This window comes from Monodon monoceros, unplaced genomic scaffold, assembly GCF_005190385.1.
Source record: "Monodon monoceros isolate NGI ecotype Baffin Bay Population unplaced genomic scaffold, NGI_Narwhal_1 Super_Scaffold_11, whole genome shotgun sequence".
NCBI lineage: Eukaryota > Metazoa > Chordata > Mammalia > Artiodactyla > Monodontidae > Monodon > Monodon monoceros.
In genome coordinates, this window is record NW_021703767.1 from 106,965,800 (window position 1) to 106,986,054 (window position 20,255).

General features: G+C 37.6%; 1 protein-coding gene across 7 annotated transcripts in view; it reads right to left on the reverse strand.

Annotated features, from left to right (window-relative positions):
• LEKR1 (leucine, glutamate and lysine rich 1) overlaps window positions 1-20,255 on the reverse strand; it is a 269,467-nt gene that overhangs the window by 52,521 nt on the left and 196,691 nt on the right. For all 7 annotated transcript variants that reach the window (XM_029214726.1, XM_029214723.1, XM_029214721.1 and 4 more), the window contains 2 exons: window positions 17,872-17,949; window positions 17,331-17,534 (listed from right to left, as the gene is read on the reverse strand). In XM_029214726.1, the coding sequence (XP_029070559.1) occupies window positions 17,331-17,534; window positions 17,872-17,949 (282 nt within the window). The remainder of the gene's footprint in view (window positions 1-17,330; window positions 17,535-17,871; window positions 17,950-20,255) is intronic.

The following is a 20,255-nucleotide window of genomic DNA, read 5'->3' on the forward strand; positions in this document are numbered from 1 at the left end:
AAGACTCAGATGGTGGGTAGCATGTTTTAGCAATAAAGTATTTTTGAATTAAAAAAATTAATGGCATAAAGTTGTTTATAATATTCCTCTATTAATGTATTAATATCTGAAGAATGTAATGTCACCACTCTCATTTCTGATGTTGGTAAATTTTTGTCTTCTCTATCTTTTCCTGATGAGTCTGACTTGAGGTTTATTAATGTTATTGATCTCCTCAAAGAAACTGATTGTTTAATTGATATTCTATATTGTTTTACTGTTTTCTCTGTCATTGATTTCTGCTCTGATCTTTATTATTTACTTTCTTACGCTTATCTTGGGCTCTGTTTGCTCTTCTTTTTCTAACTTCTTAAGGTGGAAGCTGACCTTTTTTCTTTTTTCACATAGACATTTATTGCCATAAATTTTCTCCCTGAAGTTTTGCTTTAGAGATGTTCCACACATTTTGATGTCTTCATTCCCATTTAGTTAAAAAATCTTTGTAATTTCCCCTTTGATATTTTCTTTGACCCATATCTCATTTAGAATTGTGTTATAGTTCACAAATATTTGGGGGATTTTACAGATACTTTTCTGTTATTTATTTCTAAGTTAATTACATTGTGACCAGAGAATACACTTTGTATGATTTGAGTCCTTTTAAATTTTCTTTGGTTTTGTTTTATAGCCAAATTATATGGTCTATCTTGGTGAATATTTTGTATGCTCTTGGAGAAAAAAAATGTGTATTCTGCTGCTGTTGGGTGGAATGTTGTATAAATGTCAATTAGGTTAAGTTGATTGATTGTAAAGTTCAAGTCTTCTATAGCCTTACTAATTTTTCTGTGTACTTGTTTTATCTATTGTTAAGAGAGACCTATTGACATCTCTAACAATAACTGTGAATTTGTCTACTTCTCCTTGTAGTTCTATCAGTTTTTGCTTCACGTATTTTTAAGCTCTGTATTAGAGGCACAAACATTTAGGATTGTCATGTCCTTCTGATGAACTGGTCTATCATTATGAAATGAATTTATTTATTCCTGGTAATAGTCTTTGTTCTAAAATCTACCTTGCTTGATATTAATAAACACATTCTAGCTTCTTTTGATTAGTGTCAGCATGGTATATCTTTTTCCATTCTTTTACTTTTAGCCTTTTGTATATTTTTCAAATACATTTCCTGTAGGCAGTATATGGCTGAATCTTAGGTTTTTATACAATCTGAAAATCTCTGTCTTTTAATTAGAATGTATAGACAATTTACACTTAATTGAATTGTGATACAGTTAGACTTAAATCCATCATCTTGCCTATTTGCCCCATCTGTTGTTTCCTTGGCCTTCTTTCTCTGCCTTCTTTTGGATTTTGCATATGGCTTATGATTTACTTTCATCTGCTTTGTTGGCATATTAGCTATAACTCTTTGTCTAGTTTATTTAATGGTTGCTCTAGGGTTGATAATAGCTATTTTTAACTTGTCACAGTTGTGGTAGGCTAAATAATTGCCTTCAAAGATATCCATGTCCTAATCCCCAAAGTCTGTAAATATGGCAAAAGGGACTTTGCAGATGTGATTACATTAAGGATCTTGAGATACGGAGATTATCCTGGTTCACCTGGATGTGCCTTAAGTATAATTATCAAGGTCTTTATGAGAGAGAGGCAAGAAGGTTAATGTGGGTGGGGGGAAGGTGGTGATGTGACAATGGAAGCATAGATTAGATTTATAAGGCCAGGATCCAAGGAATGCCAGCAGCTTCTAAAAGCTGGAAGAAGCAAGGAATGGGTTCTCTCCTGGAGGCTCCAGAAAGCCAGCCCTATTGACATCTTGATTTTAGCCCCTTAACGCTCATTTGGACTCCTGACCCCCAGAACTGTATAAATTTGTGTTGTTTTAAGCCACTAAGTTTGTGGTAATTGTTATAGCAGAGATAGAAAACGATGCTGGTTTACCTTCAAATGTTATTACACAACTTTCAGGTATAAGAGTAGAATCTTATAATAGTAAACTTGATAAAATAAGGAGCAACAGTCAAGGCAAATAAAGTAGCTCTTCACTTGGTTTTCAAAATACCAGTACCATAGAATGGATGTGGCTCGCTATGTGTTTGTTAGAAGTGGCTAGGCAGCAGAGTCCTGGCAATTTGATCCACTTTATTTCTTAAGCCAGGTTTCCTATTTGAAAAAAGGTCTTACTGATTAGAAAATTCCAATGAGCATTTTCAGATGGGTGCCGGTGAGTACATTAGAAGTTACCTTTACTATAAAATGGATGGTACTGAATATTTGAGATGCTCAAATTTTAGTCTCCCTGGAGACAGTTATAATTTTGATATCAACAAAAGTAGAATCCATTCCATATACATTCCTCTGAGGGACCCAGTACAAAACACTGCTGTTATATGTATCCCTTTAGAATAAAAACTGTGAAAGGCTAGCAGATTATAGAAGCCAAAATATAGTAAGCCAAGGTTCAAACAAGGTTAATGAAGTGATAATCATTCACTGAATTGACAAAGAGTCATAAAGTTCCTTATGACACTTCCACAGAATATAAGGTGTTTTGAGTGAACTGTTATAAAATTTATGAACTTGTATTTGTGATGATAATTTTGCTTGACATTAAAGCTACAGAAATTAGGACTTTCATATCTCATTGATTCCTGCTGAGCCTCTGTTCTCAACTCTTCAGTGCAATTCTTTAATGAGACAAGGCAGAAAGAATGATTATAAATGATGTTACAAACACACTGTCCTTGATTACCATGGAATGGGCACTGGGTAATGTATACAGAGATGAGTATATGTGTGAAAAAGATAATCTTGATTCCAAAAATAAAAATCACACTTATATAGTAAACTCAAGAAAGAGCTTGCACATTATTCAGGAATGTAAAACCATTTTAAGACATTGATAAAGAAAAAGCAGTCTTGCCTTGAAAGAAACTATAAAGGATCAACTTTGACTCTAGTGAGCCTTTCTGAGAGAAATTTAGAGGATTTCTAGAAATTAAATATTGTTAGAGGCATATTCATATTTTAAAAAGCTGAAAATGTGCACCTGTTTTTGAACATCATACAGATATCCAATTTCCTCTTTACAGCCAGTTCTAGAGGTATTCATGCTTTAGAATAATAAGAAACAACACAGATTCAGGTCCTATATTTGGATTTTAGTAAGAATCTGATAGAGAAGATCATCACTAGAATCCAGGAGTTTGAATTGATTTTTGGCAAGTCAGAAGCTGTTTTGCTACCAGACAATGAGAGCTTCCGAGTTTTAAATCCTGTGATCGGTGGTTTAACTGGGATTAAATTCATTCCTACTCATCCATACATCCATCCAGCAAATATTTATTGAGTACCCAACTATGTCTCAGGCACTAGGGATAGTCTCTAGGGATATGGTCATTCTTTCTTGCCACTCACTGGAAATATATTAATGCAATTTCCTAATTTTAGAAGATCCTGAGTGGTAAATGACTATATAAAGTGACATAATTCACAAGAGGTAAAGCTGGTTCAAGCTTGTACCAGCCTAGGGCTCTCTACCCTGTAATTTCATCAGATTTTTTAAAAAAATAACATTTTTGGAGTTGGCACAATAGGCAAATTAGGATCTACTCACAATTAAGAGTATTTATTTTAAAAAAGCATTAACTTTTAAATTCTTAGACCAAAAAGAAAATGAGAACCTAATTTCTTACATACATGCAAAAATCTAATTCCCTTAATTGTAGTTAAAAACATAACTACAAACAAATGTCAAACCATAATGCCAAATGACAGCTTTAAATTCTGTTTCACAAGTTGTTCTTTTAGAGATGTCTTCACACTGTCAATCAAAGAGATAATTTTGATTTTGCCACAACTCCTGCCACTGTTAAAAGCAGTGTCTGTGATATCATAGGAAGTTTGGCAAGTCTCTTGTTCTGAGAGTTGTTGATAGACAGGAAATCAGAGAAAGAGGTATGTCTTGGGAAAAATACCTGATAAGGCTTGTTATTTTAGAATGATATTACTTAGAACACTTCATTTCATAACACTCTAAACTAACAGAATTGCATCCAAAATAAATCACTCCATGGACTAATCTTTACAACTCAAAGAGTAAAGCAGATAACACTGAATTCAACAGATATTTACTGAATATCTACATCACCAATGCAGGGTATAAAAGATATGTTGCTTTAAGAGGTTAGCAACCTAAATGAAGATGAAAGGAAGGAAATTAATACTTTCTGGGCACCTACAACCTACCAGGCACGATACTAGATGCTTTAATCTTCACAAGAAGGTAGCTATTATTAATATGCCCATTTTACAGATAAGGAAAATGACCCTTAAAGTGGTTAAGCCAGTTGTCCAAACTTGACACTGGATTTAAACCTATGTTTGCCTAACTAAGTCCATTCTTTTTATACTAAGCCACACTACCACGAGGTAACAGAACCTTGAAACCTTGCTTCCATATCCCTTTTTATATTCTACACTTCTTATTGCTTCTAGCCTTCATGAAAGTATGACAAGCCTCATCAAAGTAACTAAACACCAAGTTTCTCTTCTTATAGAATGTGTTGTGAAATGTTTTTATCCTACTTTTGTTCTGAAGATATAGCTCCCCTTCTGACTTTGCTAAGGCACTAGAGAAAGGAAGACAAAAGTCACCATCTTATATTTATTAAATGAATGGAAGAATCCTGAAAGAGTGGGGAGGTGGGTTAAGAAGGCAAGAGGAGGAAAAGAGGGGGTACTCTTGGATTTTCTGCTTTCTGCAGGGCTGGGAGTCCCCTGAAGACTCAGTGTTACAACATGATTGAGAAAGAGAAGCTGACAGAACTGATCCCTTCAAGACAAATGCTAAGGGAACTGTGTAAACTGTAGTGGAGGGAACACAGTTTATAAAGCTAGATACAACAGAGCTTGATTTCTGTCTTTGCCAGTTATGTAGCCCTGGGCAAGACATTTAGCCTTGCTTAACCTCAGTTTCTTCAAGTGTAAAATGTGGAAAATGATACCTGCTTCACAAGAGAGGGTCACAGCTCTGTTAGCCAGGGCCTTTGTGCAAATTTGAAAATGGCTTGCCCTCTGGGTTGGGGAATTAGAAAAAGTGCTCCCTCTGGGTGGGGGCCGACCCAGGTACATAGAGCTTGGTTAGGAAGGAATGGCATGCTTATGCAAGAAAAATAAGCCCCTTCCTCTGTGGCAAGTGGTGAGGAGAGCAGAGTTCAGGCTGGTTTTCAGGCCCCTGACCCTTTCTGATGAACACCACACAACAATGCATCTCACTCAGGGCAGTGTGAAGACAAGATCATGTCCACAGAGCACCAAGAGGGCTCCCCATGACTGTGAAACCTGGGGATGGTGTGTGAGAGAGCTTGAGAGGGACCAAGCGGGGAGGAAAGAAGAAAGGAAGCAGGGAGGAAGGGAAGAGAGAGCCTGAAGAAACAGGTATGTTTGACCATGGGGTTGTGTCATATACAGAATGGGAAATTCCATGAACCTCCTGAAATAATTTGCTAGATTTTATGTACATTTCTCTGAGGTGAGGGTTTAGAGCTGTCAATTAAAAAAGAAAAAACAAAGAGAAAGAGAAGAGGATGAGGAAATTGAAAAAGAAGTTAATGTTGTGGGTGTAGGAGGGGGAATAAAATCCTTCCCTATAGCCTCAAAGGTATGCTTCAGGGGGACGGGGAGCAATTAAGTAAATCTCACTTAAGATAAGTAAAGAGCTAGCTGTTAGAGACAGACAGATAACTGCTTATTTCACAGAACAATTTACACATAAGCCACTTGCCCCCAACTTTGGTCACAATGAAGCTTTTCCTCCAACGACATTCTTCACTAATCCTGTCATGTTACTGGCAAGTAAATCATAATAAGTATTTTTCTATATTTTTTCTTGGAATTTACCAAGATAGGGCCAACACAGCTCTTGGGGAGGAACGCATAGGGTGTGGACTATTACAAACAGCTGTGTGTCTCAGCAGTCCAGTTTTAGGCCACACCCTACTGCATAAATGAATTTCTCTGAGCATTATACGTGGGCAGTCTCCAAGCTTAAACACATATGCCCTTCTAAAATGTATTTGTGAGCTGGTTATAGGAAATTCCCAACACATTTTACTATAGAAATAATTTTCCATAAAAAAGGAATTAGGCCTGCAGGCCAGCCCGCAAAACCCTATTTAATCCACAATACTTCTGAAGTGGTATCACAAATTCATAGTTCTGGGTAGAGTTCTGGCCCTGGCCGAAGAGACCCTGTAGCTCAGAAGCATGAGAGCTGAGGGCTCTCCTTACACAGAATTTTAAAAATAGCCACACTTTTCTCTGGCACTGTCCCTCTGCCCTGCCCCGGTCCTCCCCATCCAGCAAGGAGACCCCTCTCTCCAGGCCCAGTGTGCCTGTGACCAAGCTGGCCAGGCCTTCTCTACCCCCAGCATCCAGGATCCTGAAGGACCTACTTCTCGTCCTTCCAGTGGAGCCTCTTTTCCTAAGAGAGCTTCCTCAGCTGAGTGCGGGGGAGAAAGCAATGCATAACTAATTAGATTTGTACTAATGTATGAGTTATTTCCTAGTCACTAGCTCCTTTCCTGCTTCAAATTCAGAAGTTCTGCCAGTTTTTTTTCCTAAGGTCAGTTCTTGCTTTTCATATCTTTTTTCCCTCCTCTTCTGAAACTACATACCTTCTAAGCCTCGCATTTTCCACAGTGGTCCCAATGGAAGCAAGGGCAAGTGGCTCTGCTGTGGGGAGGGGTGGGGGAGGAGGGGCAGTGTGCGAAGGCTGCCTGAATTTGCAAAACCCACACTGGCACCTTGAGTAAGTTGGGCTTTGGCCTTTGGAGAGCACATCTGGCAGCCTGGTTGGCTGCTGTCCTTCCACAGCAGTGGTTTGGGACCTTGCTGTGCAGCAGATTCCCAGGCACCGCCCGGTCCTACTGAACTAGAATCTCTGCTGGTCTCGTCAAGCATCTCTATTTTAAGTTTTTTCCTGAGCCCAGCTTCTATTTTTCGGGAAGGATTTTCACATCTCCAACTTCTTAAGGACACCTCTGTTTAGAGATCTCATTGGTGCTTCAAATCAAAGCTCCAAGAGCAAATTTGCTCAGCTGAGAGTTTACTGAAGGAAAGAAAGTAGAGGGAGGAAAGCCAAGTTCATGCATGAGCCTTAAGGAATGTCTGCTGTCAGGTGATGGCAGGAGGGAAGAGCTAAGAACCAAAACAGAGAGAGGAAAGGGGCAGGATAACAAGTTGCCCCTGAAGCCAAAGGAAGACAAAGTTTTAAGGCAGGTTTAGACAATAACGTCAAAGCCTCCGAAAGGTCACTTGTTCTTCAGGATATCTTTTTAACCTGGCTCTCATATCTCCCCCTGGCTCAACATGGAGTAAGCCCTGGCTGTTTGCTCTCATTCACTTGGTACAGACATTCAAATAACCCAACAGAAACTGGCAGAGGGTGAGAGCTAAAGATTTTCATTTTTCTCATGTCTCTTAGGCTTAGCTATGCACAAAACCCTTTGATGAATATCAAAACAGTAAATGACCTGACTTGCCCCCACTGCCCGTTGCCAATCCCTTCTCCACCCAGCAGCCAGAACCATCTTTCCATAGTGTCGGTACTTGTTTAAGTCCCTCCAATGGTTTCTTTTCATTGCACTGAAACTAATACCCAAACTCCTACGGGCCTGTGAGGCCCCGAATGACTTGACCTTCACCTTTGCCCCTCACATTTGCTAGGCCTCGCATCATACTGCCACTTCCGAGAACTTACCAAGCTCATTTTTTACTTGTAAAACTCTTCCCTGGCCCTTGGCGTGGGAACCTCTTACTTGTCTTCCTTTATGTACCATTTTGGAAGTTACATTTACAACCACCCTTTCCAAAGCAGGTACCCCTTCTATGAGTCTCTACTACAACACCCCTTCACTTACTTTATATCTGTTATCACAATCTAGAATTATTCTGGTTAGTTCTCTACTTTTTTTGTTGTTGTTTAACTGTTTGTCTCTCCTATTAGAATGTAAACTTCATGAGGACAGGGATGTTTCAGATTCACCATTGTATCCCCAGGGTACGTAGTACCTGGCACACAGTAAATGCTCAACAAATAACTGTTAACTGACTGAATTATCCAAAGTAAGTCACTCATTGACTCAACAAATATTTATTGAGTGAATACATGTGCCAGATTCTGAGTATACAATAGAAGACAAGGCAGGCAAAATCTGAAAGCAGCCTTGGACAAAGAAAAAAAACCAAAACAATGCTTATATCTAGGAGTAATCCTATGATAATATGATAACTTATTGGACTGCAAGCACATTTTAATTTTTATTATGCGACAGACATCATGTCAGTAAACTTGGTGCCACCAAATGACTAAGTAATACCATGCCTGCTTTTGGATAGACTAAAGTATAGACAGAAAAGAAAGAAAAAGGGCAAGGATGTAAGAGGAAAAAAACAGGGGGGTAGAGGGGAGAAGAGAGGAAGAAGTAGTCCAGTGATGTCTCTGTTCTCTGAAAACAAAGAAATTATCTTTACCACTTATAATAGAAGGTAAGATTAGAATCATACTAAATTTTTTAAAAATATGGCAAATATAGTGTGCTATTTCAAAGCAATCAATCCCCTAAGAAAGCTCTATATTTATTCAAATGATGTTATTAATCCTCAAAACATTCATGAAACTGCTGTCTTCAAATTGCTGCCAGAGATAATTTATTAAGCATAGAAAAAAGGAAAACATTTTACATATTTTTAATCCCCAAAGATATTTCCCAGATTGATTTCCCATCATTCTCCTTGAACTTGCTTTCACTGGACCTACTGAGATTGTTTTAAAAATCAAATTCATTCCTAAAGGTCAAAGATTCATCATACTAAGGATATTCTAAAATATGCACACTTAAGCCAATTCTCAAAAAAGAGTTCCAGAAATGTTTGAACAAAGATAGGATCTTCTCAATGACCAGTATGAAGGAGACAGAATTCACCTGGATAAACAGCTACATCTAATTAATCTGACATCACTGGAAATGGGGTATTCTGTACCTTTCACATACATAGAGTATACAGCTGATTTTAATCATTCTGACTCAGTCATCATTATGGCCATCAATTACTAACCCATATTTATAAATATAAGGGCACTCATGATTACTGATGTGTGTAAGGCTGTTTGTCTCTATTGTATACTGGGCCAAACTGCAATTCTTTTAAAGTTTTTTGTTGGCACTTATAGATTTTCTTTCTTCTTATGCATGGTCAATCTTTCAGCTGCCATTCCTTCTTGTTATTAGTAAGCCTGGCTCTTGCCAATTTCCTGCTTATAAAATTACTGCTTCTAATATGCTCTGGGCTTATCAGTGACACAACTGTGAAACGGCAGAAGTGGGGGTGGGATGAAGAGTCATGGAACTACAAGACAAAACATCTTAGCGACAGGCAGTTTATTGGTGTGGCAGGGTGAGGAAGAAATGGTGGATGGCAATAAGCTCTGCATTTGTTCATCTTACTAAACCAAACAGAAGTAAATGTATATCTTCCCAGAGGGGACCAGAGACAAGCCTTGTTTCTCTGTGAACTAGACAGACCTCTGACTAGCCTGGAGTAGAGACAGATGTGATCTAGGGCATAGTGTTGTTGGTTAGAACCTAATTCTAAGCTGCCTGCTACCCACTTCTGTGGCCCCACTCCCAGACTCCTCTGGGAGCAAATAGTTGCCCTTAAAAAGAATGAAAACAAAATTATAAATCTTCTAAATTAGAAAGCAGTCAAATACTCATAAAATAAAATGAATAAAATAAAAAATAAACTAAAAACGAACCACAACTAGGGCACCTGCTGGTCACTGGTGGGGGACCTTGACGCCCAAGGAGAGAGAAGGGACCCCTGAGCAGCCGGGTAGGATGTAGGGGGCAGTGAGGGGGGAGGAGAAGTGGAGATTGGACAGGACTAGCCCCCCTGAGGGGTGGCTGGGAGAGGGGAGGGGTTCCCATGCCTGCAGGGACCCTAGGGGGCTTGGAGGATCAGGGGAGGTGCAATGGGTATTTTGCCCACACACTTGGGCCCCAGGAAGCCTTCTGGGGTCCCAGGCCAGGTCCTCCAACTTCTGGGGCCCCCTCTGTCTGTGTTAGTCCTGGGCAGGAGGGGAAGAAGACGAGAGGTGGATGGGGAGGGGCCCTCCGGGATTGGAGGATCAGGGGAGAGTGTGCCTAGCATTTCCCCTACCCACTTGGGCCCGGGGAGCCTGCTGAGGTCCCGGACCTGGTCCTCCACCCTCCAAGGCCAGAGGCACTCCTGGGTCCCTCCTGCCGCACTGAGCAAAAGCCCCACTTCCCCTGGGGCCTTTTATGGCCCTGGGGGTCCTAAACATAGGCCCCGTCCACTGCCTAAACCCTGCCCCTGCATAAGCCCCATCCTCCACAGCCAAGGACTTTTCAGGCTTTTTTTAAAAATCCTCCTCTTTTTTGCCACTGTAGTTCTGTTTTACCTCCAGGTTGTTGTTTCATCTATATTTTAATATTTTAAGTTTTTTCTAAATATCTGTTAGTTTTCTAATATTATTTTATCTTTTACTCTTTTTTATTGTTCTGTTCCTTTCCTTCTTTTTTTTTTTTTTTTTTGGCTGCCCGTGCAGCTTGCAGGATCTTGGTTCACGAGCTGGGGTTCGGGCCTGAGCTCCTGTGGTGGGAGCTCCAAGTCCAAACTACAGGAATAAAAGAGAACCTCAGACCCCAGGGAATATTCATCAGAGTGAGGTCTCCTGGAGGTTCTCATCTCGGCACCAACACCCAGCTCTACAAACTCCAGTGCTGGAAGCCTCAGGACAAACAACCAGTAAGACAGGAACACCATCCCACCCATTAAAAAAAGAAAAATGAGAGGACAAAAAAATATGTCACAGAAAAAGGAGCAAGGTAAAAACCTACAAGACCAAATAAATGAAGAGGAAATAGGCAATCTACCTGAAAAAGAATTCAGAGTAATGATAGTAAACATGATGCAGAATCTAGGAGATAGAATGGAGGCACAGACTGAGAAGATACAAGAAATATTTAACAAAGATCTAGAAGAATTAGGGCTTCCCTAGTGGCGCAGTGGTTGAGAGTCTGCCTGCCGATGCAGGGGACACGGGTTCATGCCCCGGTCCAGGAAGATCCCACATGCCGCGGAGCAGCTGGGCCCGTGAGCCATGGCCGCTGAGCCTGTGCATCCAGAGCCTGTGCTCCGCAATGGAAGAGGCCACAACAGTGAGATGCCCGCGTACTGCAAAAAAAAAAAAGATCTAGAAGAATTAAAAAACAAACAAACAGAGATGAACAACAAAATCACCAAAATGAAAAATACACTAGAAGGAATCAATAACAGAATAACTGAGGCAGGAGAACAAATAAGTGAGCTATAAGACAGAATGGTGGAAATAACTGCCGAGGAGCAGAATAAAGAAAAAAGAATGAAAAGAATTGAAGATGATCTCAGAGACCTCTGGGACAACACTAAATGCACCAATATTCGAATTATAGGGGTCCCAAAACAAGAAGAGAAAAAGAAAGGTCTGAGAAAATATTTGAAGAGGTTAGAGTGGAAAACTTCCCTAACATGGGAAAGGAAAGAGTCACCCAAGTCAGGAAGCACAGAGAGTCCCATACAGGATAAACCCTAGGAGAAACACACCAAGACACATATTAATCAAACTAACAAAAATTAAATTCAAAGAAAAAAATATTAAAAGCAGCAAGGGAAAAGCAAAAAATAACATACAAAGGAATCCCTATAAGCTTATCAGCTGATTTTTCAACAGAAACTCTGCAGACCACAAGGGAGTGGCAGGATATACTTAAAGTGATGAAAGAGAAAAACCTACAGCCAAGATTACTCTACGCAGCAAGGATCTCATTCAGATTCAATGGAGAAATCAACAGCTTTATGGACAGGCAAAAGCTAAGAGACCTCAGGACCACCAAACCAGCTTTACAACAAATGCTAAAGAAACTTCTCTAGGCAGGAAACACAAGAGAAGAAAAAGACCCACAAAAACAAACCCAAAACAATTAAGAAAATGGTCATAGGAACATACATATCGATAATAACCTTGAAGGTAAATGGATTAAATGCTCCAGTCAAAAGACACAGACTGGCTGAATGGATACAGAAAGAAGACCCATATATATGTTGTCTACAAAAGACCCACTTCAGACCTAGGTACACATACAGACTGAAAGTGAAGGGATGCAAAAAGATATTCCATGCAAATGGAAATCAAAAGAAAGCTGGAGTAGCCAATACTCGTAACAGATAAAATAGACTTTAAAATAAAGACTGTTACAAGAGATAAGGAAGGACACTACATAATGATCAAGGGATCAATCCAAGAAGAAGATATAACAATTATAAATATTTATGCACTCAACATAGGAGCACCTCAATACATAAGGCAAATGCTAACAACCATAAAAGGGGAAATCGACAGTAACACAATAATAGTAGGGGACTTTAACAGCCCACTTACACCAATGGACAGATCATCCAAACAGAAAATGAGGAAACGCAAGCTTTAAATGACACAGTAGACCAGATAGATTTAATTTATATTTATAGAACATTCCACCCGAAAGTGGCAGAATACACTTTCTTCTCAAGTGCATACAGAACATTCTCCAGGGGAGATCACATCTTGGGTCACAAATCAAGCCTCAGAAAATTCAAGAAAACTGAAATCGTATCAAGCATCTTTTCTGACCACAACGCTATGAGATTAGAAATCAATTACAGGAAAAAACCTGTAAAAAAACCCAAATACATGGAGGCTAAACAGTGTGCTACTAAATAACCAAGAGATCACTGAAGAAATCAAAGAAGAAATAAAAAAAATACAAAGAGGGCTTCCCTGGTGGTGCAGTGGTTGAGAGTCCGCCTGCTGATGAAGTGGACACGGGTTCATACCCTGGTCCGGGAAGATCCCACATGCCGCGGAGCGGCTGGGCCCGTGAGCCATGGCCATTGAGCCTGCGCATCCGGAACCTGTGCTCCGCAACGGGAGAGGCCACAACAGTGAGAGGCCTGCGTACTGCAAAAAACAAAAAAAAAAAACAAAAAAAAACACAAAGAAATAAATGACAATGAAAACACAACAACCCAAAACCTATGGGATGCAGCAAAAGCAGTTCTAAGAGGGAATTTTATAGAAATTCAATTTCACCTCAAGAAACAAGAAAAATCTCAAATAAACAATCTAACCTTACACCTAAAGCAACTAGAAAAAAAGAACACAGAAAACCTGAAGTCAGTAGAAGGAAAAAATCATAAAAATCAGAGCATAAATAAATGAAATAGAAATGAAGAAAACAATTGCAAAGATCAATAAAAGTAAAAGCTGGCTCTTTGAGATGATAAACAAAATTGATAAACCTTTATCCAGACTCATCAAGAAAAAAAGGGAGAAGACTCAAATCAATAGAATCAGAAATGAAAAAGGAGAAGTAACAACTGACACTGCAGAAATACAAAGGATTATAAGAGAATACTACAAAAAACTATATGCCAATAAAATGGACAACCTCGAAGAAGTGGACAAATTCTTGGAAAGGTACAATTTTCCAAGACTGAACCAGGAAGAACTAGAAAACATGAAGAGACCTATCTCAAATAATGAAATTGAAACTGTAATTAAAAATATTCCAACAAACAAAAGTCCAGGACCAGATGGTTTCACTGGCGAATTCTATCAAACATTTAGAGAAGAGCTAACACCCATCCTTCTCAAACTCTTCCAAAAAATTGCAGAGGGAGGAACACTCCCGAATTCATTATATGAATTCCCTGATACCAAAACCAGACAAAGATATCACAAAAAAAGAAAATTACAGACCAATATCATTGATTAACATAAATGCAAAAATCCTCAACAAAATACTAGCAAAAAGAATTCAACAACACCTTAAAAAGATTGTACACTACGATCAGGTGGGATTTATCCCAGGCATGGAAGGATTCTTCAATATATGCAAATCAATCAATGTGATATACCATATTAACAAATTAAGGAATAAAAACCATACGATCATTTTAATAGATGCAGAAAAAGCTTTTGACAAAATTCAACACCGATTCATGATAAAAACTCTCCAGAAAATGGGCATAGAGGGAACCTACCTTAACATAATAGAGGTCATCCACATATGACAAACCCACAGCAAACATCATACTCAATGGTGAAAAACTGAAAGCATATCCACTAAGATCAGGAACAACACAAGGATGTCCAGTTTCGCAAGACAAGGATGTCCACACTCGCCACTCTTATTCAAGATAGTTTTGGAAGTTTTAGCCATGGCAATCAGAGAAGAAAAAGAAATAAAAGGAACACAAATTGGCAAAGAAGAAGTAAAATTATCACTGTTTGAAGATGACATGATACTATACACAGAAAATCCTGAAGATGCCACCAGAAAGCTACTAGAACTAATCAGTGAATTTGGTAAGGTTGCAGGATACAAAATTAATGCACAGAAATCTGTGGTGCTCCTATACACTAACAAGGAAAAATCAGAAAGAGAAATTAAGGAAACAACCCTATTTACCATTGCAACAAAAAGAATAAAATACCTAGGAATAAACCTACCTAAGGAGGCAAAAGACCTGTACTCAGAAAACTATAAGACACTGATGAAAGAAATCAAAGATGACATACACAGATGAAGAAATATACCATGTTCCTGGACTGGAAGAATCAATATTGTGAAAATGACTATACTACCCAAAGCAATCTACAGATTCAATGCAATCCCTATCAAATTAACAATAGCTTTCTTCACAGAATTACAACAAAAAAATTCATAATTTGTATGGAAACACAAAAGACCCTGAATAGCCAAAGCAATCTTGAGAAAGAAAAACAGAGCTGGAGGAATCAAGCTCCCCGACTTCAAACTATACTACAAACCTACAGTAATCAAGACAGTATGGTACTGGCAAAACAGAAAACAGAAATATAGAGCAATGGTACAGGCTAGAAAGCCCAGAGATAAACCCATGCACATATGGTCACCTAATTTATGATGAAGGAGGCAAGAACATACAATGGAGAAAAGACAGCCTCTTTAATAAGTAGTGCCTGGAAAACTGGACAGCTACATGTAAAACAATGAAATTAGAGCACAACCTAACACCATACACAAAAGTAAACTCAAAAAGGATTAAATACCTAAATATAAGACCGAACACTATAAAACGCTTAGAGGAAAACATAGGAAGAACACTCTTTGACATAAATCACAGCAAGATATTTTATGACCCACCTCTTAGAGTAATGAAAATAAAAAACAAAAATAAGCAAACGGGACCTAATTAAACTTAAAAGCTTTTGCACAGCAAAGGAAACCATAAACAAGACGAAAATAAAATCCTCAGAATGGGAGAAAATATTTGCAAACGAAGCAATGGACAAAGGATTAATCTCCAAAATATACAAACAGCTTATGGAGCTCAATATCAAGAAAACAAACAACCCAATCAAAAAATGGGCGGAAGATCTAAATAGACATTTCACCAAAGAAGACATACAGATGGCCAAGAGGCCCATGAAAATATGCTCAACATCACTAATTATTAGAGAAATGCAAATCAAAACTACAATGAGGTATCACCTAACACAAGTCAGAATGGCCATCATCAAAAAATCTACAAACAATAAATGCTGGAGAGGGTGTGGAGAAAAGGGAACCCTCTTGCACTGTTGGTGGGAATGTAAATTGATACAGGCACTGTGAAGAACAGTATGGAGGTTCCTTAAAAAACTAAAAATAGAAGTACCATATGATCCAGCAATCCCACTACTGGGCATATACCTTGAGAAAACCATAATTCAAAAAGACACAGGTACCCCAATGTTCATTGCAGCACTATTTACAATAGCCAGGACATGGAAACAACCTAAATGTCCATCAACAGATGGATAAAGGAGATGTGGTACATATACATAATGGAATATTACTCAGCCATAAAAAGAAATGAAATTGGGTCATTTGTAGAGATGTGGATGGTCTAGAGTTTGTCATACAGAGTGAAGTAAGTCAGAAAGAGAAAAACAAATATCGTATATTGACGCATATATGTGGAATCTAGAAAAATGGTACAGATGACTCTATTTGCAGGGCAGGAATAGAGAGGTAGACATAGAGAACGAACATGTGGACACAGAGGGGGAAGAGGAGGGTGGGATGAACTGGGAGATTAGGATTGACATATATACACTACCATGCATAAAAAATAGCTAGCTAGTGGGAACATGCTATAAAGCACAGGAAGCGCAGCTAGGTGCTCTGTGACGGGTGCTCCGTGATGGGTGTGATGGGGCAGGGAGTGGGAGGGAGGTCCAAGAGGGAGGAGATATAGGTATACATATAGCTGATTCACTTCATTGTACAGCAGAAACTAAGCCAACATTGTAAAACAATTCTACTCTAATGGAAAGAATATGATAGAAGAATGAAAAACAAATAGCCAATTGTGCCTTCTATACACAGAGAATAATACAAGACAAAAATTCTTGCCCTTATGGAACTTCTGTTCTTATGGAATATAATAGTTATATCAATAAATGTAAATGGCATAATATGTCCCCTTAAAGACTCCTAGATTTAATAAAAACCAACAAACCCCCCAAATTTATGCTATATATCAATATGAATTCAAAACAAAAGGACTCAGAAAGAATAAAAGACATTATCAGGCAAATGAAAACAAAAAGAAAGAAAGCAGGGTTGAGATACTAAGTACAGGTAAGTTTAATTTAAAGACAAATTAACTGAGCAAAAATATCTAGATTGTGTGGAGGAATATGCTTCTTAGTATCCTTGATACTAACGCAACACCAGAGGTATCTTTGCTCGTGGAGAGTCCCCAATAACAGGTATTGACAAATAACAAAGAGAGAAGAAAAGTAGGAGCTAATAAAAGGAAAAAGTGACATAAAAAGATGTTTTTCTATTGGAAAATGATAGAATCCACCAATTATTGGCTGAGGTAAAGCTCAGTAGTATAAGTACCACACATGATCTTTTTGATTCTTTTCAACAAAAATCTAACACCAAATGCCATGTGGGTTCCATCTCTACTTGCACTAACTGTGTGATGTTAAGCAGTTCATTTAACCAATTTGGAATTCAGTTTAATCACTTGTAAAATGAGGTGGTGGGATGCAATGACCTTTCAGGTGAAATATATCTTTAATCCTGTGATTTTACTGTTATCAAAATATATAGGACCTTGGTGTTTCAAATATATATGGAATACTGACTTAAACATAAAATATATTTGGAAGAAATTATTCTTGACTGCACCTTTCACTTTTCAGTGTTACAACCTCTTGCTTTGTCTGATTCAGAAGAGTTTTGGTTATTTCCAGTTCATTTTCTGCGAGATTAATTCTTCTTTTTAAGTCAGCTTCTTGCCTTTCTTTTGCAGTCCGTTCTTCCTGTAAAGTTTTATATATTTGTTGACAAGTCATTAAAGAGTCTTCCTTTTCTTTAAGCAATCTGGTGTGCCTAAAATGGAATAAGAAAAAAACCCAACCAATATGCATTAAATACTATGTTTTTATGTTTATCAAAGATATATAAATATCTCATTTAAAACTAAAGAGTATAACTTTAATTTTTAAAATAAGAACGTTATGTAAATGAATAGTTCTGCGATTTAAACATTTTCCCATCCAGGCAAAGGCAAAATCAATGAATAGCTTCAATATATTATAAACTTGAATTAGGTATTGTTTATGTAAACAATACAATAAGAAAAGCTAAGTACATTTTAAATGTTATTTAAAATATGGTTTCAAATTCAATTACTAAAACTATTAAATAAAAAATTTGCAGTGTATACCGTGACTCAGAAATGATGGATTCGAACTTCAGTTTTCTAAGTTCTCTTTGACACTCATCAGCTTCATTAGATTTATTCCTAAAATAATACAAAAGAGGTTCAAATATTTTATTTCAAAATAGTTGAAGTGTAATTTTTTTCCCTTTTATAAAAACAGGTTTTTCCTTTATTACTTTTCCTATCTTTATATTGTATTTGTGGTTACATATGCAGATTTCCTTGAAATTAGAAATAGTCAAAGGGTTTTTGTTTGCCAAAAAATAACTTAATCTGTTAGTCCAATTATATGTGCTTTTCCATATCATTACTTTACTCATCCATAAAAAAATTTCTTAGCATCTTCACATTATTATTTCTTTAAAGAAATAAATATTCAGTCCACTTCTATAATGGCCAAGTAATCTCCTGTCAGACTGATCTGCATTTAACTAAAATGTCTAAGCTTTAGACAACATTTAAAAAGCAAACAAAAGAAAATACCCCTATGTGAAAGTGACCAAAAGCACGAAGATTCTGGAGGAAAGTTGACACTGAGAGTGAGGTGACAGCCATGGGGTCAGGGTTTTTTGTTGCTTTTTTTTTAAATGATTTTAAACCTGAGGGCAGGCCCCAGTCTGCACCATACAGGAGAACCAAAATTCTGATAGAAAACTGGTAGAAAACTCACAGTCATTCCGGCTTGAAGAACTACAAGACAGTGTTTGGGGACAACCACAGCTGCAGGAAAGTGAAAAGTGAACCCCAAATGGGAGTGAGCTAGTGGGAGGGAATCCCAAATACTGCATATAAACTCTGCCCATATGTCTGGCTGAGCCCTGAACTACAGGTGCCCTGGGCAGACTCCAAGCAGCCTAGTTAAAGATGAAAAAACTGAACTGAGATTTGAGCTGTTGCCATAGAGACAGAGTTTGTATTTTGAGGCCAACCAAATTAATTGTTTGCTTAAAGCAACACCACCCCTACCACCACCACCAACAGTATTTAGAGAAATATAACAGAATCTAGAATTTCCATAACATAACATTCACAATGTCCAGAATATAAAAAAATTACTCAACATAGGAAGACATAGAAAAGCATGACCTATTCTAAAGAGAAAAGACAGTTAATAGGGACTGACTCTGAGATGACCCGGATACTGAAATTAGCAGACAAGGATTTCTGAAGGCACAGTTATAACTCGCTCAAAGACATAAAGGAAAATCTACTTTAATTCGTGAAAAGATAAAAAACCTCAGCAGAGAAATAGAAACCATTAAAAAGAACGAAATGGAAATTCTAAAACTGAAATAGACATTTGTCTTGATCTTATATGATTCGGTTTTGTAACAATACTCAAAAATTTAACATATTAAGAAAGATTAATATTCCAGTTTGTTTGTATAGACTTCTCATTAATAATTTATTATATGAATGTACCTTAAAATAGCTTTGAAAGCTAATTTAATCAGTTTATAAATGTACAAAAAATGTTAGATTCTTAATGGGCTTGCCCTACTTGCAGAATAACTTTAATTCCTAATAAACAATAATTTATTTATATCATGAATATGAACAGCATTTATTTTTATTCATTTATTTTCTTTTCTAGCTTACAATGATAAAATTGTAAGCTACAGAAAATTACATAAACAATTATATGATGAATTATTACAAGGAAGAAACTTTTGCAACTACCATCCATGTAAAAAAATAAAACCTAATCAGCTAGCCTAGAAGCTTCATGTCCTGGGCCCAATAATAGCCAACTCCCTCCTCCCTAAATTGATCATTCTCATGAATTTTATGGTAATCACTGATTTTCTTTGGAGTTGTATTGCCCAAGTTTTATCCCTAAACACTATACTTCAGTTCTACTTTTTCTTTTATGAAAAAATGTTTTTAAAAACATGTTGTTTCCTTTATTATCCACTTTTTGTAAAATAGTTTTAAGTATTATACTAACATACAATAAACTGCCCACAATTTGGCAGATTTGACATACGTACAAGCCCATGAAACCATCACCGTAATCAAGTAGCACATGAGCATACTTAGAGCCTAGATACTGGTCTCTAATACCATTCACATTCAAAGGAACAAGGACTACTCAGAGAAATGGGTGATTCCAAGGCTGGGGCAGAGTAGCTATACCTGAAACAGTTTGTTATACCGAAAGTAAGGAAGTGCTTATGAAAGAGGACGGGATCATGTTCCAATGTCATAAGAGCCAGCCGGAAGTGGCCCCCAGTGGCTAAGCTTAGAACAATTTGTGTGCCAAAATAATTAAGTACAATAATGAATTATAAGCCATTGAACAAAACAGGAGTTCATGAATCCATACCAATAAGTAAATAAATAATGGGAAGAAGGGAGGCTCCTATTTAAAGTAGAATGCTGAGGGC